The sequence below is a fragment of the Tenrec ecaudatus genome, chromosome 1 (genome assembly GCF_050624435.1).
Source record: "Tenrec ecaudatus isolate mTenEca1 chromosome 1, mTenEca1.hap1, whole genome shotgun sequence".
Taxonomy (NCBI): domain Eukaryota; kingdom Metazoa; phylum Chordata; class Mammalia; order Afrosoricida; family Tenrecidae; genus Tenrec; species Tenrec ecaudatus.
In genome coordinates this window covers 108,629,157-108,649,727 of record NC_134530.1, presented here as the reverse complement: position 1 = coordinate 108,649,727, position 20,571 = coordinate 108,629,157, and the positions used below count along the sequence as shown (strand labels likewise).

At 36.9% G+C, this 20,571-nt stretch overlaps 1 protein-coding gene and 1 pseudogene across 1 annotated transcript in view; both read left to right on the top strand.

Moving 5' to 3' along the window:
• ADGRL4 (adhesion G protein-coupled receptor L4) overlaps positions 1-20,571 on the top strand; it is a 176,192-nt gene that overhangs the window by 81,928 nt on the left and 73,693 nt on the right. Inside the window, exons 3-7 of the mRNA XM_075540139.1 lie at positions 216-368; positions 12,029-12,099; positions 12,733-12,912; positions 13,016-13,199; positions 14,277-14,393. Coding sequence (XP_075396254.1) covers positions 216-368; positions 12,029-12,099; positions 12,733-12,912; positions 13,016-13,199; positions 14,277-14,393 — 705 coding nt within the window. The remainder of the gene's footprint in view (positions 1-215; positions 369-12,028; positions 12,100-12,732; positions 12,913-13,015; positions 13,200-14,276; positions 14,394-20,571) is intronic.
• On the top strand, positions 18,096-18,532 carry LOC142436558 (mitochondrial import inner membrane translocase subunit Tim13 pseudogene; annotated as a pseudogene).

Below are 20,571 nucleotides of genomic sequence, written 5' to 3'. Positions count from 1 at the left end.
AATTTATAAATTCTATTCATATTTGTAACTGAGAACAAGTTTTCACATTATAGATAAGAATAAAAATGGACTCCAACATTACCTCTACTTAGAAATATACATTAGACTGCTTTAAATCACTTAAATGTAAAATCTTTCAGTTACTGTTAGAACATGCTATGAATTCATCCCAAATACAGATGTTTTAAAAGTGTTTTAAAATCATATATCCACAGATGATAACGAGTGTGAAAATTCATCCCATCCCTGTGGAGAAAATGCTAACTGCACCAACACAGAGGGCAGCTACTACTGCATGTGTGCACCTGGTTATAAGTCCAGCAGCAACCAAGACAGGTTTACAACTAATGATGGAACAATCTGCATAGGTAAGGTCATTTGTCTGTCTTTTAATGCTTCTTTTATTCAGAAAAAAAAATTGAGCCAAATTCTGCCAATTGCTGATTTTAGCATAACTGTTCAAAACTTCAGAAACTGCATTAATTCATTAATTTTCCAGTTCTATGAAACCAGTTCCTATGGGATATCCAGTGGCATAACAAAAGCAAAATTTTTGAAATAATCAAATAGTATACCAAATATATCTATGCATATGCCTACATACACCCACATAGATACTTAATGTAATTCATCCACAAACTTAAAAAAAATTAAGCTTTATTTTAATCAATTTTGGAGCTTCTTCAGACAGCATATTACATCAAATAATGGCAAAGCTATTTAGCATTATAATATATTAACACAAAATATGAACCCTTGTATCAGAATGTGTTGATACCTTTCAAACATGTACTCTGAGGTGATCCCTAAGCTTTAAAATGTGCTAAGAAATTAATTTTTACAAAAGAATTTCCCTAGTGCTTTTGTGTCTGCTTAGCTGATGTTAGGCACATTTTCAATTCGTATTAATTTTTTTATGTGAAAACCAGACTTCTATAGAAAGCATTTTGTCGTATTTGTTAAATGTCTTCTTTGGTGATATTAATTTCAATTAAATTTGTAAGCAAATATTATTCTGAGCCTGAGATTTAGCCAAACTTAGCAAACATCCATGTAATGTAATTTGGTAATGCATGTTTTTTCTGATGTTATGTAACTTAGATTGTGGTGTGAGGACAAAAGATTGTTTAAGAATTTCAACTGTTAAATAAATTTCAGAGGCAATTTTATGGAAGCCAATATTTTAATTTAAAAATAAATCATACATCTTCATAGAGGTTTGAGAATATGTCAAATTCATCAATTGTTAGCAAAATTGGTTATTATTTGGCATGGTCTACAGAATTGATAGGTGAAACAAGGTCCTGCAAGGTTGATCACATAGCCAGGGAATGAGATGGAACAAGATTTCAGGACTCAAGATGAAACTCAGAATAGTTCAGGGCCACACTACCTTAAATGGATAGATAGAGAAATACGAGTACTCAAGAAAATTTAGATCACACTATAGCTTTTTCTTAGATCCCCAGTGATAATCTCATTTATAAACTATGAGGGCATCTTATCATATTATTGCGAACACATTATATGTTATAAGTTCATGTTGAAAGAAAACCAATCACTGAGATGTCAGTATCAAGCAAATTGTTCAATCTCATGTACCTATGATTCATAACTCTAATATGTAAATAGAAAAGATTTTGTTCTCCTCAGTTTATAGTCATAGAAGCTTAATAGCTACTCCAGATGCACTCATTCAAGATAAAGGTAGAATTAGAATCATCATTTTGTGACTATAAATCCATTTTTATTCCCACAATAGACTTCAATGGATGAATTATTTAAATCTCTCCTATTGATCTGAATCAAGTTTTGCTTGAGGATACAGATAAAAAATACTAGAAAGATTGCTATTATTTTGGCTATAATTTTATAGTTAGCATTTGTTGACAATATTTATTGAGCTGCAATATAATATATGCAGGGAATAGGACTCTAATGAAATTTTGCTCAGAACACATGCAATCAAAAACCAAAGTAATTGGCTCTGAGTCTGTTCTGACTCATAGAGACCGTGTAGGGCAGAGTAGAGTTGCTGCCGCAGGATTTCCAAGGCTAAAATCTTTATGCAAAACCGATTACCTCATCTCTCTGCTTGAGAGCAGCTGACAGTTTTGAACCATCACCCTTTGGGCTAGTAGTAGAACACTTCATCACTGCACCACCAGGGCTCCTTCAGAAAATGTTGAGTACCTCAATGTGTTTTCCTTCAGAAATGTTGAGTACCTCGATGTGTTTTTCATCTCATCTATAATTGTAATGATATTCACACAACTCTATAAAATGTGTGTTTTGTCTTTAATAAGTTCTAATTCTGTAAGCTTAAATAGAAATGTCCCCATTAGTGAGGAAATCTAAGTTGCAATATCTTACAAAATTTAATACAGTTTTAACTCTGCTCTCTCCATTTCCCCATGTCTCCTGTCTCTGGAAGACATCTGTTTTTTCATCTGATCATGCTTGTTTTTAACCCCCTCTATTCAAAAAGGGCTTTATTTCCCTGTCTTTTCATGCTCCTTGCAAATACAGAATATCTACATTAGAACAAAATGAATCATAGTCACCCAGGAAGTGCAGACACAGGATGATTGAATGCCAACATTTTTATGGAAATATAGCATATTTTATTTTTAAGTTAGGACTCTTTCTCCCAATACTTTCTTATTTTTGCAATAGTGCAGAATACCCTACCTATTTTTTTGCTAATGCCCATTTTAAATATTTTAAATAATCAGTAAATACAATAATTATATTAAAATATAGTGCAAAATGTTGAGGCCGTCAATTTTTACTTGTTTTGTATGATGGATTATTCAGGGAAAAACCCATTCTCTGGGGAAAAAATGTTATTTCCTACCAATTTTTGTTGTCCTTTAGGATTAAGCCTATTTAGAAAGAGGGAAACTATTTTTTCCAGTCTTGTAGTAATTTTTGTTGTAGACCATGATTTTGAGCAGAGAACTGTAAGTCTGTTCTCCTTTTACGTTAATATGTCACCTCATAGAATATCACTTCTGAATTAATATCTTAGCTGAGTCTTAAATTTGATATGCCTGGTTCATTAGGAACCTGTACATACAAAAGAAGAATTCTCAGGTCCAGATATGACCTAAGCAAAATATAGCACCTTTAGCTCATATTCAAATAGAGTACTACAAATAAGGTCAGTTTACTCCTCGAGTTTGGGGTAAGAATTAGCGCCATGCATGATGGTCCTCCTCTGGGAACCACGGTAACCCAGAACTAAGATGCTGCCCAATTAGACACCTAGTTCCAGGTTGGCATTTCACACTCAGCTATAAAGTCACTTTCTCAAGGGAAAATACATAGAAAGTAAGTGAGCTTCTTTCACTCTGTACTTTAGAGCAATGTTTACTCCTTATAAGAATATTTCATTGCCTCCTTACCTGAATGAAAATTTCGGATTTTCTTACACTGTTGAATAATGTGTTAGTATTGAATTATGTGACTTCAACTTATTTACAGCAATTAAATATTTAAAGTTTTATTTGTAGTTTGAGTTACACAATATTAGAAAGATCGATTATTAATAATATGCATAATTAAAGTTATATCTTATTTTAAAAGATATGATCAAATGTTCTACAATTGACTAATTGTAAATTAGAAAGCAAGCATGACTTTAATGAGAAAGTAGCAAGTGAATTACATTGTTTTGAAGTGCTTGCATTTAGTTCTATGCAGCTTTGAGTGAATGAATGGTCCAGTAAAGCAATATCACATACTGTATGTCAATTCTAACTGGAGTAATTATACAGTGACAGTTTTGCTTTCTTGAAGATGAGTGAGAGTTATTTGTCTTTTTACATCGCTAAGGATTCCTGGGACATAGCAACTTGAAGAAGTCCTCATTCTTAATTTGTTTCCTCCAAGCCTAGTTATTCCTGATGCTTCTATTGCTAAGAAAATGCAGCCTGTGAGGAGAATCAGGCACCCACTAGAGCTTAGGCATGATTGCAAAAACCTTCACATTAGTTTCTTTTTTTCCTCATCATGAAGAATAACTATTTTTAAATTAGGAGGTATTTTTAAATGTATTGCAAAAAGCTAAACTCACTGCCAGTGAGTCAATGCCGACTCATAGTTGCCACCTGTGAGTTGTCAATGTCTGTGGGAAGTCTAAGCCCAGTCTTTGTCCCACCCAGCAGCTGCTGGTGTTTTCAAACTGCTGACAATGTGCATCGCAGCCCAGCCCATAACCAGTACACCACTAGGGCTCCCTGCACAAGATTGCAAATAATCCTGATGGTGCAGCAGTGAAGCATTTCACTCCTAGCAGAAGGGTTAGCACCCTGAACCCAACACCAGCTCCATAGGAAAAAGGCTTGCAGGTCTGCGCCCACTAAGTTGGTAGCTAAGAAAGTCCTATGACATAGTTCACTTTCTCATATGGGGCCACTGTGAGCTGGAATCAACACAAGACAGAACAACCACACAAGGTGATGCCATAAATGAATATAAGCGTCAGGATTTGAATTAAGGTCTTCTAATTAGAAAATCGCAGTCCCTGGGTGATGCAAACAATTAACATGCTCCGTGACGAACTGTGAGTTTGGAAGTTCAAATCCATGAGGCACCTTGGAAGAAAGACCTTGCTTTCACAACAGATAAATGAGCCATTAAAAACTCAATGCCAGCATGGAGTAGGTCTGAGGGGGTAGCAGTGGAGAGGTGTGAGGGGCTGGCCCCAATCCCAACTATGTGGACACCTGTCCCTCCCCCAGCAGAATTTATTTCAGAGCACAGCACTGAAGCTGCAGCTCAGAGAGCAGGACGTGTCTGATCAGAGCACACGGGAGTAAATGAGGGGGAGGAAGAGATTGTGGAGTACAATCCTGTCCCACCAGGCCTGGGGGACAATATCCCCACTCCAAACAGCCAATGAACAGAGTGGACAATATGGCTTATCCACTAGGAGACACGATATCCCTCACTGACCCATGGCCCTACAGGAGACAACACTGAAGACACAGTGTAGGAATTACACCTGATCTGATCCCACCACACCGAGGCAGAACACTAAAGGCGTGGAACAGAACAGCAAGGGGAATAGAGCAACGAAGTCCCCAAGTAATACCAAAAATAGACTTTGGGGTCAGGGCTTGGCACGCCATCAGACTTGACCGGAAAACACTCCTAAAGGCCAGCAGACAGACCTTGAACTAACTACAAGCTTTTCTTTTTTGTTGTTCTTGTTTCTTTTTTTTTTTTGCTTTGTTTTGCTCTATCTCGGTTTTGTGCATGTTATTATCTCAGCAGGTCTGTCTAAATAAGATAGGCTGGATGAACAATCTGGAGGAGAAAACAATGGGACCAACAATTCTGGGGGGACATGGAGAGGGGGAGGTGGTGGGAAAGGAAGTGGTGTTAACAAACCCAGGAACAAGGGAACAACACATGATCCAAAGCTTTGGTGAGGAGGTTGTAGGAGGCCTAGTAGAGCTTGTCCAAGGATAATGTAACCGAGAGGAATTACTGAAACCCTAATGAAGGTTGAACATGATAGTAGGACAATTAGAAAGTGAAAGGAAATAGAGGAAAGAACTAGAAGGCAAAGGGCATTTATAGAGGTCTAAGTAAAGGCATGTACATATGTAAATATATATATATATATATATGAGGATGGGGAAATAGATCTACATGTATATATGTATAGGTTTAGTATTAAGGTAGCAGATGGACGTTGGACCTCCACTCACTACTCCCTCAATGCAAGAATACTTTGTTCTAATTAAACTGGCATTCCATGATGCTCACCTTCCTGACACAATTGCGGAAGACAAAGCGGGTGCATAAGCAAATGTGGTGTAGAAAGCTGATGGTGCCTGGCTGTCAAAAGATATAGTGTCTGGTGTCTTAAAGGCTTGAAGGTACACGAGTGGCCATCTATCTGAGAAGTAATAAAGCCCACATGGAAGAAGCACACCAACCTATGATCACGAGGTGTTGAAGGGATCAGGTATCAGGCATCAAAGAACAAAAATTCATATAATTGTGAATGAGGGGAAGTGTGGAGTAGAGATCCAAAGCCCATCTCTAGGCAACTGGACATCCCCTTACAGAAGGGTCACAGGGAGGAGATGAGCCAGTTAAGGTGCAGTGTAGCAATGATGAAACATACAACTTTCCTCTAGTTTCTAAATGCTTCCCCCACCATCTCCATCATGATCCCAATTCTGATTTACAAATCTGGCTACACCAGAGGATGTACACTGGTGCAGAAAGTGGCGATACCAGGAGGGTGGAGGGAGGGTTGGGTGGAAAGGGGGAACTGATTATAGAGAATTACATATAACCTCCTCCCTGGGGGACAGACAACAAAAATGTGGGTGAAGCATGACATCAGACAGTGTAATACATGACAAAATAATAATTTATAGATTATCAAGGGTTCATGAGGGAGCAGGAAGGGAGGGGCAAAAATAAGGAGCTGATGCCAAGGCCTTACGTGGAGAGCAAGTATTTTGAGACTGATGAGGGCAACAAATGAACAAATGTGCTTTACACAATTGATCTATGTATGGATTGTCATAAGGGTTGTATGAAACCCCAATAAAATGATTTAAAAAAGAAAACTTAATGGAGCACAGCTCTACTGGATCATATACAGGATCTCCATGAGGTCTAATCACATAAAGGGAAATAGTAATCAATAAATCCAGTATCCCTTTCTTGTGAAAAGGAGAGTACAGTATATTTGTTAAACAATAAAGAGTCAGGCCCTGGCAGTGTTTAAAAGAAAAGATTATGTGGATCGTGGTGAAGAATATGAGTCATATTTATTTTGACAAATCAGTTTCATATCATTTTATGCTTTTATATTTCCTGTTTCTCTCTACATTACTCATTAGCAAAGGATCATCAAGCAATGTACTGAGGAGAGTAGGAACTTTTTTTACTTAGTTTGTACACAGTCACGTGGCCCTGCCACACACCCCATTCTGAAGTTGTGTTTGAATTCAGTAAACTTGGCTTCTGTGTTTCAGCAAAATGTTGTAGAAACAAAACCACACCAGGCAAATGTATGGGAAGCATTACTTTAATGAAGTATTAAGTTTTTAATGTGTTACTTTGATGCAACGGTTAAAGTTTGAACCTTGACTCTTTTCTTTTTTTACTATATCTGAAGTTGGAACGTTAAAATAATTAGATAACTCTAATCTTAAATGCTATTCTCGCCCAATTGCCACAAAACCCACTGTCAGCAAGTTGATTCCAATTTACAGCGTGCCTCTATGGGATTCCCAGATTGCAGGTATTCATAGTTCAGACAGCCCTGTCTTTGTCCCACAGAGCGGCTGTTGGGTTTGAAACATTAATCTGTAGTTAGCAGTCCTACATGGTGTGGACTGTGCTCCTTAAGGTCCCAAAATGGTACCAATGTATTATTTTTTTAAAGATTCCTATATTGTCATGCATTTGACTGTGTGGCTCATGACAAACTCTGGGTAACATTGAAAAGAAGGGTATCACAGAATACTTCATTTTTCTCGCACAGAACAAGGCTATGAATCGAACAAGGGAATACTAAATGCCTGTAAATCAGAAGACGTGTGCATCAGGCCGCATCCTTTCACCATATTTATTAAACCCATACATTGAGCAAGTAAGCTGAGAAATTGACCTATATGAAGAAAAAGAGCCTCAAGGTTAGAGACAGTCTTATGAACCACCCTGCTTGCTGAAAGCAAGGAGAACTTGAAGCATTTACTGATGAAGATCAAGGACTTTAGCCTTCAATGTGTATTACCATTCAGTGTATAAAAAGCCAAAATCCTCACAACTGGTCCGACAGCCCCATCAGGATAAATGGATAAAATAACCGAAATTGTCAAGGATTTCAGTTTGCTTGGATCCGTAGTCAATGTCCGTGGAAGCAGGAGTCAAGAAATCCAGTGACGGATTGCATTAGGTAACTCTGCTTTACAAGATACCTGTAAAGTGTTGTGAAGAAAGGATGTACCCGCAAAAGACTAATGAATAACTGACCCAGGCCTGGGTATTTTCACCAGCCTCATATGCATGTGACAGTCAGACGGAAGAAGGGGGACTGAAGAAGAATTGAAGCACTTGATTATGAAGTTTGTGAAGTGTATTAAGAGTGTCATGGGTTGCCAGAATGACTAACCAATCTGTCTTGGAAGGAGTACAATGGAATTTGCCTTAGATGAGAAGAGCAAGATTGCATCTCATGTTTTGGGCATGTTAACAGGAGAGACCAGACTGGAAAATGGCATTGTGCTTGGTAAAGTAGAAGGTCAGTGCACAGAAGCAAGGTCTTCAGTGAGACAAATCGACAGGGGCCTGCAGTAAGGGTTCCACCATAACAAAGTGCAGAGGGAGCAGAACCAGCCGGTCTTCTCCTCTGTCCATAGGGCTGCTATGAGCCAGAGCAGAGTTGATGGCACCCAGCAGAAACAATGCTGTCACTTAATAGATTCAAGAGACACCATACCCTACGTGGTCCCGGACTGAAATGCTGTACCAACTAGCCAAGTGAGTGGTGGTGGTAGGGGTTGAACTAGAGCAAAGACTCCGACATAACACCAAAGGGCAATGGCTGAGCACAAGAAAAGCTGACATGCAATGGTTATGAGATCAAAGACAGGAACAGTCTAAGATCAAAGTATAAGAAGTAGAAAGGAAATCGAATTTTCAAGGCTAAACATTTTCGGTTGCTCAGAGACAGTATTTGGGATGAAGTTTCCAAGAAATCTTGCATACCTAAATAGGTTAGCATTTAGAGAAAAACAACACCAGATTTCATCGTAACCATAAAAGGTGTCTAAATCTAAAAACTGTGGGTATTTAAGGAATATGATCGCTTCCTTGCTGATTAAATAAGTGGTGTTCATGATGCTCTGTGAGTCTTTTTGAACCTTTAGTGGAACTTTGTCACAGCTGAAATACATCATGCACTACTTCTGCAGCATTTTTCTGAAAGGAAGAGCTATGTTTTTTGTTTTTATATTACACGGAAAGGAACAACTTTAGTCTGTGCTACGACCTGCACTCTGCATGTAACCTCATCTGAGACGCTTTCTTTGGTGCTTCTACACATACTGAGGCCACCTGTGGCTTTCGCCCCGACTATCATGTTGAGTTGTTTCCGTGGAAGGATATTGTCAGGTAGCATCCCTGGGAAGTGCCAGAAGTTAAAATCCATGCTTGCCTGCTAACTTAAAAATGGACAGTTGGACCAGTTGCCCCAGAGATAAAGCCAGAAGAAAGGTTTGGTGACATATTTCAGCAAAATTATCCACTGAAAATCCTAAATGACAGCTGAAATAATAGGACTAGGTTCCACACACATGAATGGCACAGAGTAATGAGAAGCATGGACTAAGAGTGATTACCCTGTGTCTTTAAAAAGCAGTGCTCTTGGATTCCGAATACCAGCGATGTGGAATACACAGTTGATTGAACATGGGACTTTCTGGTATGGTCTCAGCGTCTAATTGTCTCTTAAAGTCTAGTATGGTCACTTCTTTAGATAGTGGACATTTTTTCAAGAATCTGTCAAGAGAGTTACTTGTTGTATCTAGTTTTTGATGCTGTGAGCTTTTAAATTTTCTCTGCCTTTCTTGAATTTTTTAAATAGTCAAAATAGAAATAGGTAAGGTAATTGGCTAGATACCATTATAATTGGACTTTGACAGATCTCCTCTCCTATTGATTTAACAATAAACATTATTGTTTCACTGTGCATTTAAAATTACAGGGTTATTCATTAATCTAAGATAAAGTACCTCTCTGATCTCAGAGTCTGACTTGGGAACACAAAATATCTTGGCACTATGTAAAGTATGGATCTGGATGCTCTCATATCCTGAACTCCTTCCCAATACTGACACAGTGTTTATATCGAATCATTTTAAAGCATATATTGCTGCATTTATTGAATTTTATATGTATGGGAATTTTAAACCTTCAACTTTAATTGTGATTTGGAATACATAGCTACTAAAATATATGATTTAATTCTGTATAATTTGTTCATTTTTCTATGTTAGCTGAATATTAGGAACCATAGTAAACTAGACCTTGTAAAGAAGTAAAAAGTGATGTTACATTTTTAAGTGAATTGGATCACATCTTTTACTATAGCATAGTTTGAAAGCTAATTTACAAGCAAAAAATTTGAAGCATTGGAGAGAAAATAAACCAGTCTTTTTTCTTAATCTCCCAATTTATTGTAATTCTGAATTATTATAATCAATTTAGTTAAGAGCAGAAAATAAATCCACAAGGTTGGAAGTTCAAAACCAACAGCCGGTCCACAGGAGAAAGACGACGTAAAGAGTCGCAGGCTCAGAAACTCACAAGATCAGTTCTATGCTGCCCTGTCTGGTCTCTGTGAGTAGGTCTAGACTCAACGGCAGGGAGTATGAAACGAAGAAAGGTTGAGTCCTTTCAAAATTGGTCTTGATTAAATTAGGATTGCTATAGATTGAGTTGTGTCCTTCCCACAAAAATATGTGTTTGAAGTCCAAACCATTATATCTTTGGTTATAATTCCATTTCGGAATAGAGTGTCTTTGTTATATTAATGAGAGATTAGTTCGTGTACCGTGTGTCTTAAATCAGTGTTTTTTGAGATATAAAAGAGATTAAACAAATGACCGAGAAAAGTAAAGAGCCAGCAGAGAGATGCCAAGCCACAGGAGGATACAGCAGGCACAGAAGCTCAGACACAGAGAGCAGCCTCTGGCTTAGAGATGTTAAGAAAGCCTTCCAGTAGAGCCAGGACCCTGATTCAGGCTTCTGCTCCCTGGAAAAAGAATTTTTTTAAAAAAGAAGGTTTACTTTTTGAAACCTCCCAACTTGTGGTGGTGCTGGATAATAAGACAATTACTAAAAGCTACATCTTTAATGATGAAAAATACCTTCATGTTATATATGTGTCTGTGTGTGTGATATGTGTGATATATGAATATCATATATCATATGAATATGATATAAAAATCATATTCAGAAAATAATTCAGGGAGCTGGTCCATAAACAAGATGATAACATGATATGGGAGACTAGCAGGAAATGGCGAGCTAACAACACCAGTTGCGGAGAAGAAACGCCCTGGAATTGATTGTAGTGATGGTGGTTTAACTCTTAAGGGTGTGGTTGAACTACTGATATGTATGATATGTGAATTGTATGTTTGTGTATGTATTGTATGTCTTATGTTCTTATAAAATTTGATACGAGGTCACTAATCATATGTAACATTTAACAACAAGGTAACAACCATGTGGGCACTTAGCAAGCTAAAATACCGACTCTTTCCAGATATAGATGAGTGCAGTGAGTCCATCCCCTGCGGAGATCACGCAGTGTGTGAAAACGTAGACGGGGGGTATCACTGCTCCTGTGGAGAAGGTTATCAGACGCCAACAGGACACGTACAATTCACACCGAACAGTGGCATTTACTGCCAAGGTAAATCAAATTACTAAAGCGCATGTGTTATCAAAGAACTAAGGAGACCCAGTGCTGAAAATAAAAATGTGCCTTTCAAACCTATCGAGCGCTTTGTGGGATTAAAATTGGGCAACCTGTGTGTGTAGTCTGGAGCCTTGCACACCCTGTGGGCAGCTCTACCCTGTCCTCTGGGGTCACTGTGAGTTGGAATGGACTTCATAGCGACTCGCTATTAACAAGCTAGATAAATGATGTTCTGCAGAATTATGAAGTCTTAAAGAGGTGCACTATCTAAGGGTTGTGTCTATTTTCTATCAGGCTGAATGGAGAAATCTAAGGACATGATTTTATTTACTTGAAAATGTAGTCAGCATGTTTTATTCAGTTTAACATATTTCTTAGATCTATATTCTTATGCTGTCCATAAAATATTATGTATTCTAAGAAAATTGTAAGGAAAGAGAAGTGTTAAAGAATGTGTCTCTTTTTTTTACTGTTTCAATAAAGATACAAAATTAATGGGGACTTATGATAGGCTTAGTGAAACCTATTTTAAGAAACCAGGTAATCTATTTTCTCTTTCTACAGAAAACGTGAATTCCAACTGCCATTTGGATAATGCTTGTATTGCTGCAAATATTAATAAAACTTTAACAAAAGTAAGTAGATGGGTTGAATTAAAAGATTATTTTACTTTTTAATTTTCATTTTAGTTAAGATCCTTCCAATATTACATTTCAGAAGAACACTTTCAGCACTTGAACTTCATGGACAGGGATCTAAGTTTTTTATTGAATTTCAGATAAAATTAATTTGAAACCCCCTAAAGTATTGGATGAGATCCTTGCATATATAATCTATGTTACTTTTTCATTATTTTGTTTAATGGAAAAATCCTTTTCAAAATGTGGATGAAAAATAGCAAAATTTCCTTGGACCTCAGGGAACTTCCCATGTTTTACGGAAATGGAGCTGAATACTGTTGGAGTCTATACTTCAGAGTCAATGTTTATCAAAGATCAAATAAAGTAGGAGATTCATAAAATTATGTGATTGAAAACTTGAATGTCAATAGACTTCAAATATCAGTTAATTAAATTTCACTTTATAATATTATGAAAAGTGAATCTTTGCTGATTAAAATCTAATCAAATTAACTAAAATTATGATTGATTGTTTTATACTAAATCAATGTGTAGAAGCTTTAGAAGGTTTTTTGTTTTGTTTTTAATTTATTTTAAGTGTGCAATACTCAACATTGGTTTTCTTTTTCTGGTTGTATTTTTCCTCAGATCAAACCCATAGGCGAGCCTATGGCTTTGCTGCAAGAAGTCTATAGAAAATCTGTAACGGGTCTTTCGCCAGTGGATATCATTACATATATAGAAATATTAGCTGAATCATCCACATTTCTAGGTTACATGCAAAGCACCAACTCGTCCAAGGAGGCTCTTTCGAATTCAACCCTGACTGTAAGTCTGTTTATATTTCAATCTTAGATATGCTGTAACTCTAAAATCATCCTTGTGTTAGTGTCATATTTCAACATTTTGAAAGATGTAATTTTTTCTACAGGAATTTGTAAAGACTATGAATAATTTTGTTCAACGGGATACATTTATGGCTTGGAACAAATTATCTCCAAATAGTAGAAGAATTCACCTTACAAAACTGATGCACACTGCTGAACAAGTAACTTTAAGCATTTGCCAGAATTTCAGAAAAATCACTCAATTTGATACTAACTCAAGCGATGTAGGTAAGAATCCAAGGTCAATTACAGAGCAATTTTCCCCCCAAATGAGTCATTCTAAAGTAAGAAGGAAAATTATTTCAAATACTTTTGATTATATTGAGAGTTTTATTTTTGTTTTCTCTCAGTGGAGAGATGACTGGAGATGATTAGCACATGGGTTATATGAGTATGGTAAGATAAGATGGATAAATATGTAAGTGCTTCCTCCTTCCTGCCATTTCTATCTTTTCCGGTTTCTGAACTGTCCGGCATTTAAATGCTCACAGTAGATTACACTCTTGTCATTTTGAATCAATCAACTCAGGACTTGAGATCTATCTTAACCACTGATAGCAACATACAGGTCTTCTAGATGTCAAATATTTAAATTTATGCTTAGAAAATTTTCAACATTTAATAATATGAAGCAATCAACATAGTAAATTAGAATCTGTCCTACTATATACAACCTCATACATAAGACATTGAGAATCTGGAATCAATTTGAGTTCTGAATAACAGTGTACATTTCTGAAATAATTATCGCTTATGATATTAGTACATTCTTATATTAGTATCTTTCTATGCAATACAGATATACTACAGTCTTAATCACATCAGGATTCACCAGTTATTCAAAGTTAAGGTCGCAAGCTTCTGAATAATATATAGGAGCCTTACATTTCTTGATGATGTTGTTGCTTGAAAGAGGCAAAGATTCACAAGTAACAGAAGTAATCTCAAGAATTCAGATAATTCTTTATTTAGTAAATATGATAGCAGATACTGTCTTCTAAGTTACTATAGTTGTTGTTTTTATTTTATTAATTAGTATTTAAAGCTCCTCTGAGCATAGCTTAATTATAGCCTTGCTTTAATTCAATCAATACTAAAATAAACCAAGTGTGATGTGCTGAAACCCCAAATTAAGATTTTAGTAATAGTATTAAACTATAAATTATAAAGACCAAATATGTTGAGTATGCTCATCCAACTTACTATAGAAAAAAAAACCAAAGTTCAATAAAAGTATTTCTAATTAAATCAATACATTTATTAAACTAATTTCAATGAATTTATTATTCTCATGGCTTTTTCCAGCTCTTGAAGTTTTCTTTTTTGAATCACATCAAATGGAGCATCTTCATCCCCAAATAAACATGAATGGAGATTACGTAAAGATATTCCCAAAGAGGAAAACAGCATACGATTTGGGTGGTAAGATCTTGGCATTATCTTATATAAGTATCTCTTTTTATAAAGTATAATATGCATTTAATTATACTATATATATATATATATTATTTCTGTGCTTTCCTATAAATAAAATACTTGAGACTTTTATATATAACATTTTCATCATTGCCTTTGCTTGCTTTCTGATATAAATGTGGGGGAAGATTTTTAGCTGATAATATCTTGATACTTTTTGTTTTACTATCAAGCTGTATAACTGACTGATATTGTGAAGACACGTAAAAATACACAAAGAGACTTGATATTACTACTCTTTATGCATCATGCACTGGAGGCTGTGATTTGCATAGCATGCTTTCAATATTCCCCTCTTTATTTTCCTTCAGATTCTTCACTGTGACACTAAACGTGTGACTGTGTGAATAAGACAGAGAGATAATGTTCAAAAAGACATATATTTATGGCTTAAGCTTGTGATTTTGCTTCTATTTGTCATCTTATGCTTTGAACAGGAAATTGTTCAACTTAACTAAAATGTGTATTAAACATACATATTCATCTACCTTCAAATTGTCTGTTTTCTGATATATATTAGAAATACTAGTGATTTCTGATATACATTTCATATATATGTTAACAGAAAACACAAATGGTGGCAAACAATTTCATAATTATGTATGTTACTTCTTAGTTTATGGGTATTAAAACTGAGGAACAGAGATGCTATGGGACTTGCCTTCATGAACATACTTGAATAATGCACCCCCAGAACTAGAAAAGAGGGAGAGTTAACAAAGAAATTAACCCCAAACAACTTTCCCTTATTCTCTTTAAGGCAAGTGAACAGCTACTATTTGAACCTAACCATTTCTCTGCTCTATAAACACAGTGCCTGCTGATAGGAGAGTTCTTTTAATAGTTGTTATGGTAATAGAGGTAAAGGAAATATTACTCTGGAAATATATTAATTATAATTATTTTCTCAAAGAATGCAAGGATGATCATAAATATAACTAAAAGATATTATGCAAATTGGTTCATGAATAGAGGGGCACATTTTCAGAAAAGGTGTGTCATTCATCATTGCTACACATTCATCCTCAGGAAAACGTCTTTTACTATTTTACAGCAGTGATATGAGATTTTTGTCCTAATGCATCTTTATTGTCTAGTTAATTTGTTCTTGTTACGGTATCTTAAATTGCAAGAAACAATAGTGTAGCCATAAAACAAAGCAAAAATCAATGAAGCCATGTCAGTATGGTTCTTACTTGTTGACATCATGTTCTAATTAACTAAGCTCACTTTTAACATTTAGGAACAGATCCAAAGAATGTGTTAAACTGTGGAAATTTCCAAAACAATTTGTATAAGGCTTAACAACTGAGGAACAGGGGTTAGGCAGGACATGGAAAATATCTATTATAGTGGCATGTCAACATCATTCAAATTAGTATCTCAAAGAGATGCTGCCAAACCTATTGTCACTGTCATAGATAATGATCCGCTGCAAACCCTGACATGAACGAGACAATCATATCAACATTTGAGAAGGCAGGGTGAAAAGATGTGCTTCTTCAGGACTATGTCTTAAAACAAAGGCAAGTTTCACAGCATGATCAACCCACTCAACAGTGATCACATGGTATTAATCATTTAGTCACAAAATACATGTATTAATGAAAATCTGAAAACTGTGATTAGTAGCAAAATTTAGGAGGTTCCTAGAGGTCCAAGGGTCTTACAATTCTTCTATTTGACTGAATTAGAAGAATGAGGGACAAGAGTTAAGAATGAAAGCAGGAAGATCCAATGTTTTTAGCTACACTTATGATAAAAGATGATAAACTTTAGTTTACATGTTGTACTTATTTACATGTTGCTTATGGAATTGGGATAATATTATGATGAAAATAGAACACTGTATAAAGACTTAATGAACAGGTGTAAGTCAGTTATTCTCAAGTGAAAATAGCAATGAAGCAGTTTGCCAACAATGATTTTCTAAGGAGTTATAATTCATTGCAGATTTTATTTTGTATTCTCTCTATAACTCACTTAGCATACTGGTTTGCAGTAAGTAAATGCGTGTATATGAAATCTCTTCATTTCATTGAAGGCTATGATAGTCTTATTCCTAAGATAGCTATAGTAGCATTAACAGATATACAAGAGAACAGAAGGCAGATGTAAATAAATAAATAATGAGCTAGGGTTGGTGGTAAGATGATAAGAAATTACCCTGCAAGATTTTACTCTCTAATCCACTTCCGCTGAGTTGATTCTGGCTCGAAAGACCCTACCGGACAGAGTGGAAGAGCTACATAGTTTTGTTTTGTTTTCCAAACAGTTGTATCAGCATATGCGTCACATGTCATACAGTTCGGTAGTTCAATCACATCCAGAGAGTTGTGCAGTCATCTTAACCATCCGTTTGAGAACACTCTCTTCATCCTTGTTCTCATCACTTTTAGCTCTCCACTTCCCCCCACCCACCTTGCCATCCCCCTAAGGAACCATTAATTTAGTTAAGTCTCTACAGATTTACTTATCTGCATTTCGTACACAGAAGAAAAAAACTAGCATAACAAAGTAAAAAAACAGATAAAAACTCTTTAGAAAATAAATCAAAATAACATTACAAACTAGAACAAATTTAAATGTATCATAAGGAAGATCAAATGATAGTGTGCTAAATTTTAACCTACCTGCATCCGCAACAATCTCCTTTCCAATGATTTCTGCATGTTTGCAAGACTATACACATCCCTGGTCAGATGGGAGTCACCTGGGGTTTAACCCAAGTGTATCCTCCCCCCTTTTTAAATCAACCGAAACAACTTTTAAATGGATCTCAAAGGAGGTCAAATGATAAGATAATGCATTTTGAACTAACTGCTCTGCCATAATCACATTACAACCCTCTCTGTCTGATAGCAGGACTACTCATATCCCTCAACCATGATCAGAGGGCATTCGCCAAGGCTTAATCCATATGGGGACCCTGCAAATGGATTTTAGGCTTCCAATGTCATCCATAGCCTTCTGCAAACCATATGTTCCCAATTTTACCTCTGATGCCATTCCCTCCTTAGTTGTGGACTATAATATTTACAATCCTTGGATCACACAGGCTGGCCTACCCCTACCATTTGGACTTCCTTGATGCCTCACTTAGGGGACTGTTTGTTTAAAAAACAAGCTTTTAAAATTCCCGAAGCAATTCTTTCTGAGAGCCAGGCACCATCTAGTTTCTTCACCACACTTTGCTATGGCACTCATAGCTTCAGTAACCAAGCATCAAGCATATATAGCTTCTTTGAGGCTGTAAATATTGATGGAGGCAGGCAGCTGCAGCATTCTGCTGTGGAGTGGCTAGTTGTTTTGCACCACTGACTTTTCGGTCCAGCAGCCAGTGCTTAAACCATTACGCCACCGTGCCAAAAGCACCCATTTTAGCCCCTGATGAATCTTTAAATGGACTTTAGTGAAGAAGGTATAAAACTGATTACATAATAAAAAATATATAGCAGGCTTAGAATTAATGAGAAATCATTTGCAATTAAAGAAAATAAAAATGATGAGAAGGGATACATACTGAAATAACATTCCGAAAACAGGTAAAAACAGAAATTTGGGAACACATACACTATTCCATGTGACATTAACTACCCTATTAAGTCACAGTCAAAACTTGATGTTGGGAGCTTCCGCCGCCAGTACGGGTCGGCGCACGCGGCGGCGCTCCGGATGACTTTGCGGAGCAATGGAGGGTGGCTTCGGCTCAGATTTCGGCAACTCCGGGGGCTGGAAGCTGGACCCCGGTGTCATCATGGAGCAGGTGAAAGTACAGATTGCCATCGCCAACGCGCAGGAGTTGCTACAGAGGATGACGGACAAGTGCTTCCGGAAGTGCATAGGAAAGCCTGGGGGCTCCCTGGATAATTCTGAGCAGAAGTGCATCGCCATGTGCATGGACCGCTACATGGACGCCTGGAGCACGGTATCCTGTGCCTACAACTCGCGGTTGCAGCGTGAGCGGGCCAACATGTAAGGAGGACCCTCCAGGAGCCCCTCCCTCCAACCCCCATGCCCTTATCCATAAACATTCTGAGATGGGAAGGCAAAGAAGCGTGGTTCCCTAGCGCCTGGACTGCCCCTCACTGGACACTGAACCTCACCCTGTCCTCCTCCAGTGTAAATTGTGTCTGCGGACCCAGTGCCTTCCTAACATGCTGGCAGCTGGGGGTCAGGCCGCGGAGACCCCCTTTGTGCTCCAAGGTGGACTTCATGCCCCATGCAACCCTTCTTGTTTGGACTTTGGTGGCAGGGTGGGGCTGGCAGGCCAGAGCGGACTTGCGCTCACCTGAGCCAAATCCACTTTAGGCTGTGAAATAAACTGCTGACAAGCGAACAACAACAAAAAAACACTTGATGTTGGATTTTTTCTTGTTTTCTTCTTTTGGAAAGGATGACAATCAGTGATCAGTAGATTAAAAAAGAAAAAAAAAAACCCACTAACATTGGAGCTTCATTTGAGTGTCAGTGTCTCTTGTTAGGACCTTCTGAAAAACCATTGTTAACGCAAGCACTAGCTCATCCTCTGGACCAGGTCAGGTTAACCTGAAGGTGTTCAGGTCTGCTTCAGGCCTCGGTTTTATAATCTCATGGAATCATCATAATTTCACCACTTCATGTTATACTGACTTTAGTATATCATCCTGTTATACTGACCTTAGTTTATTTCAATGCTATAAATTTTCTAGACGGTCGATTCAGGGGGGAAATGTATGTAATGTAAAATTGTATGTAATGCATGTAAAGTAATTTCAGTAAACCCCAAAGTAATGTCTCTTATGATGCCTTCTCTGATTTAAGCTGCAGTAACATAAACAACGACACACACTTATAATTCTCTCTTGTAGCCATCAATATTTACTAGTGTGATAGTCAAACCTATGGATGATTCCAGTCTGTACAGTATTTCTTTGTTTTGTATGAGATTACCAATATTTGTATTTATTATTTTAGTTAATGTATGCTTATTATATTATTTTCTGATATCACAAACATAAGGGAACAACAACATGATAAAATTCTTCCTTAGTTGTTTCAGTGCCGACCTACCAAAAATAAAACAAACCCAGAGTTGTCGAGCCAATAAGGGTAACGATCATATATAAAAAGAACGCTCTTATCTAACTTCTAATTTACCTCAACCCATCCTAATAACTGGGCACAGTGCAGAGTGCTAGCTTCCCTTTTTTCAGTGGGAATCTCAATTTCTAACTATGGCATTGATTTGCCTGCAGGCCTCGGGTGGGCTTAGCAACATAAAGCAGAGCTTCTAAATCCTAACGTCAATTATGAATATAAAGTCTTAATTTTAGTGCATGTAATTCAGTGCCACAAATACAAGGGAACAGGATATAACAACAGAACATTTTACAATAATAGACCCCTTTGAGTTGTTTAATATCTGTGATATCCAGCTGCCACAAACCTAAGACAATTTTTAATTCCATTTCTAGCGCTATTGTGTTCAGGTTTAAAAATAAAATAATCATACTGTATTCAGTGCTGATAAGTTGGCATTTCGGGTATTGAGGGTTATGCTGATGTACTTGCATTTGATGAGTGTTTGTATGTGGAAGGGGGCAAATAAATGGTTACCCTACAAAGTACTAATTTATTACCCAAAGATTGAATGTCAGCGATGTTAACCAGGATCCATTTCAATGACACGAGGTTAAATTCACTGACATTTTGACAACTCTTTTTAACTCTAAGTTCGTTTTTCTTGTTCTAAGTTACAAACACAATGCTTATTGTCGTGGTTTTATTTTATGCATTAATTTGTGAATGAAAGCAATTTTTCTTCTAAGAACAAAAGGTTATTTTATCCTGGCAAATGTTTTCCTCAACTCAAAACTTTTTTAAGCACTCAGCTCATTTTCTCTATATTTGAACATAGAACTGTGGTTCTCAACCTTCCTAATGGCGCGACCCTTTAATCCAGTTCCTCATGTTGTGGTGACTCCCCAGCCATAAAGTTATTTTTGCTGCTACTTCATAGCTGCAATTTTGCTACTGTTATGAATCGGTGACCCCTGTGAAAGGGTCATTTGATTCCCAACGGGGTTATAACCCACAGGTTGAGAATCGCTGACATAGAAGAACTAACTCAGAATTTTATCGT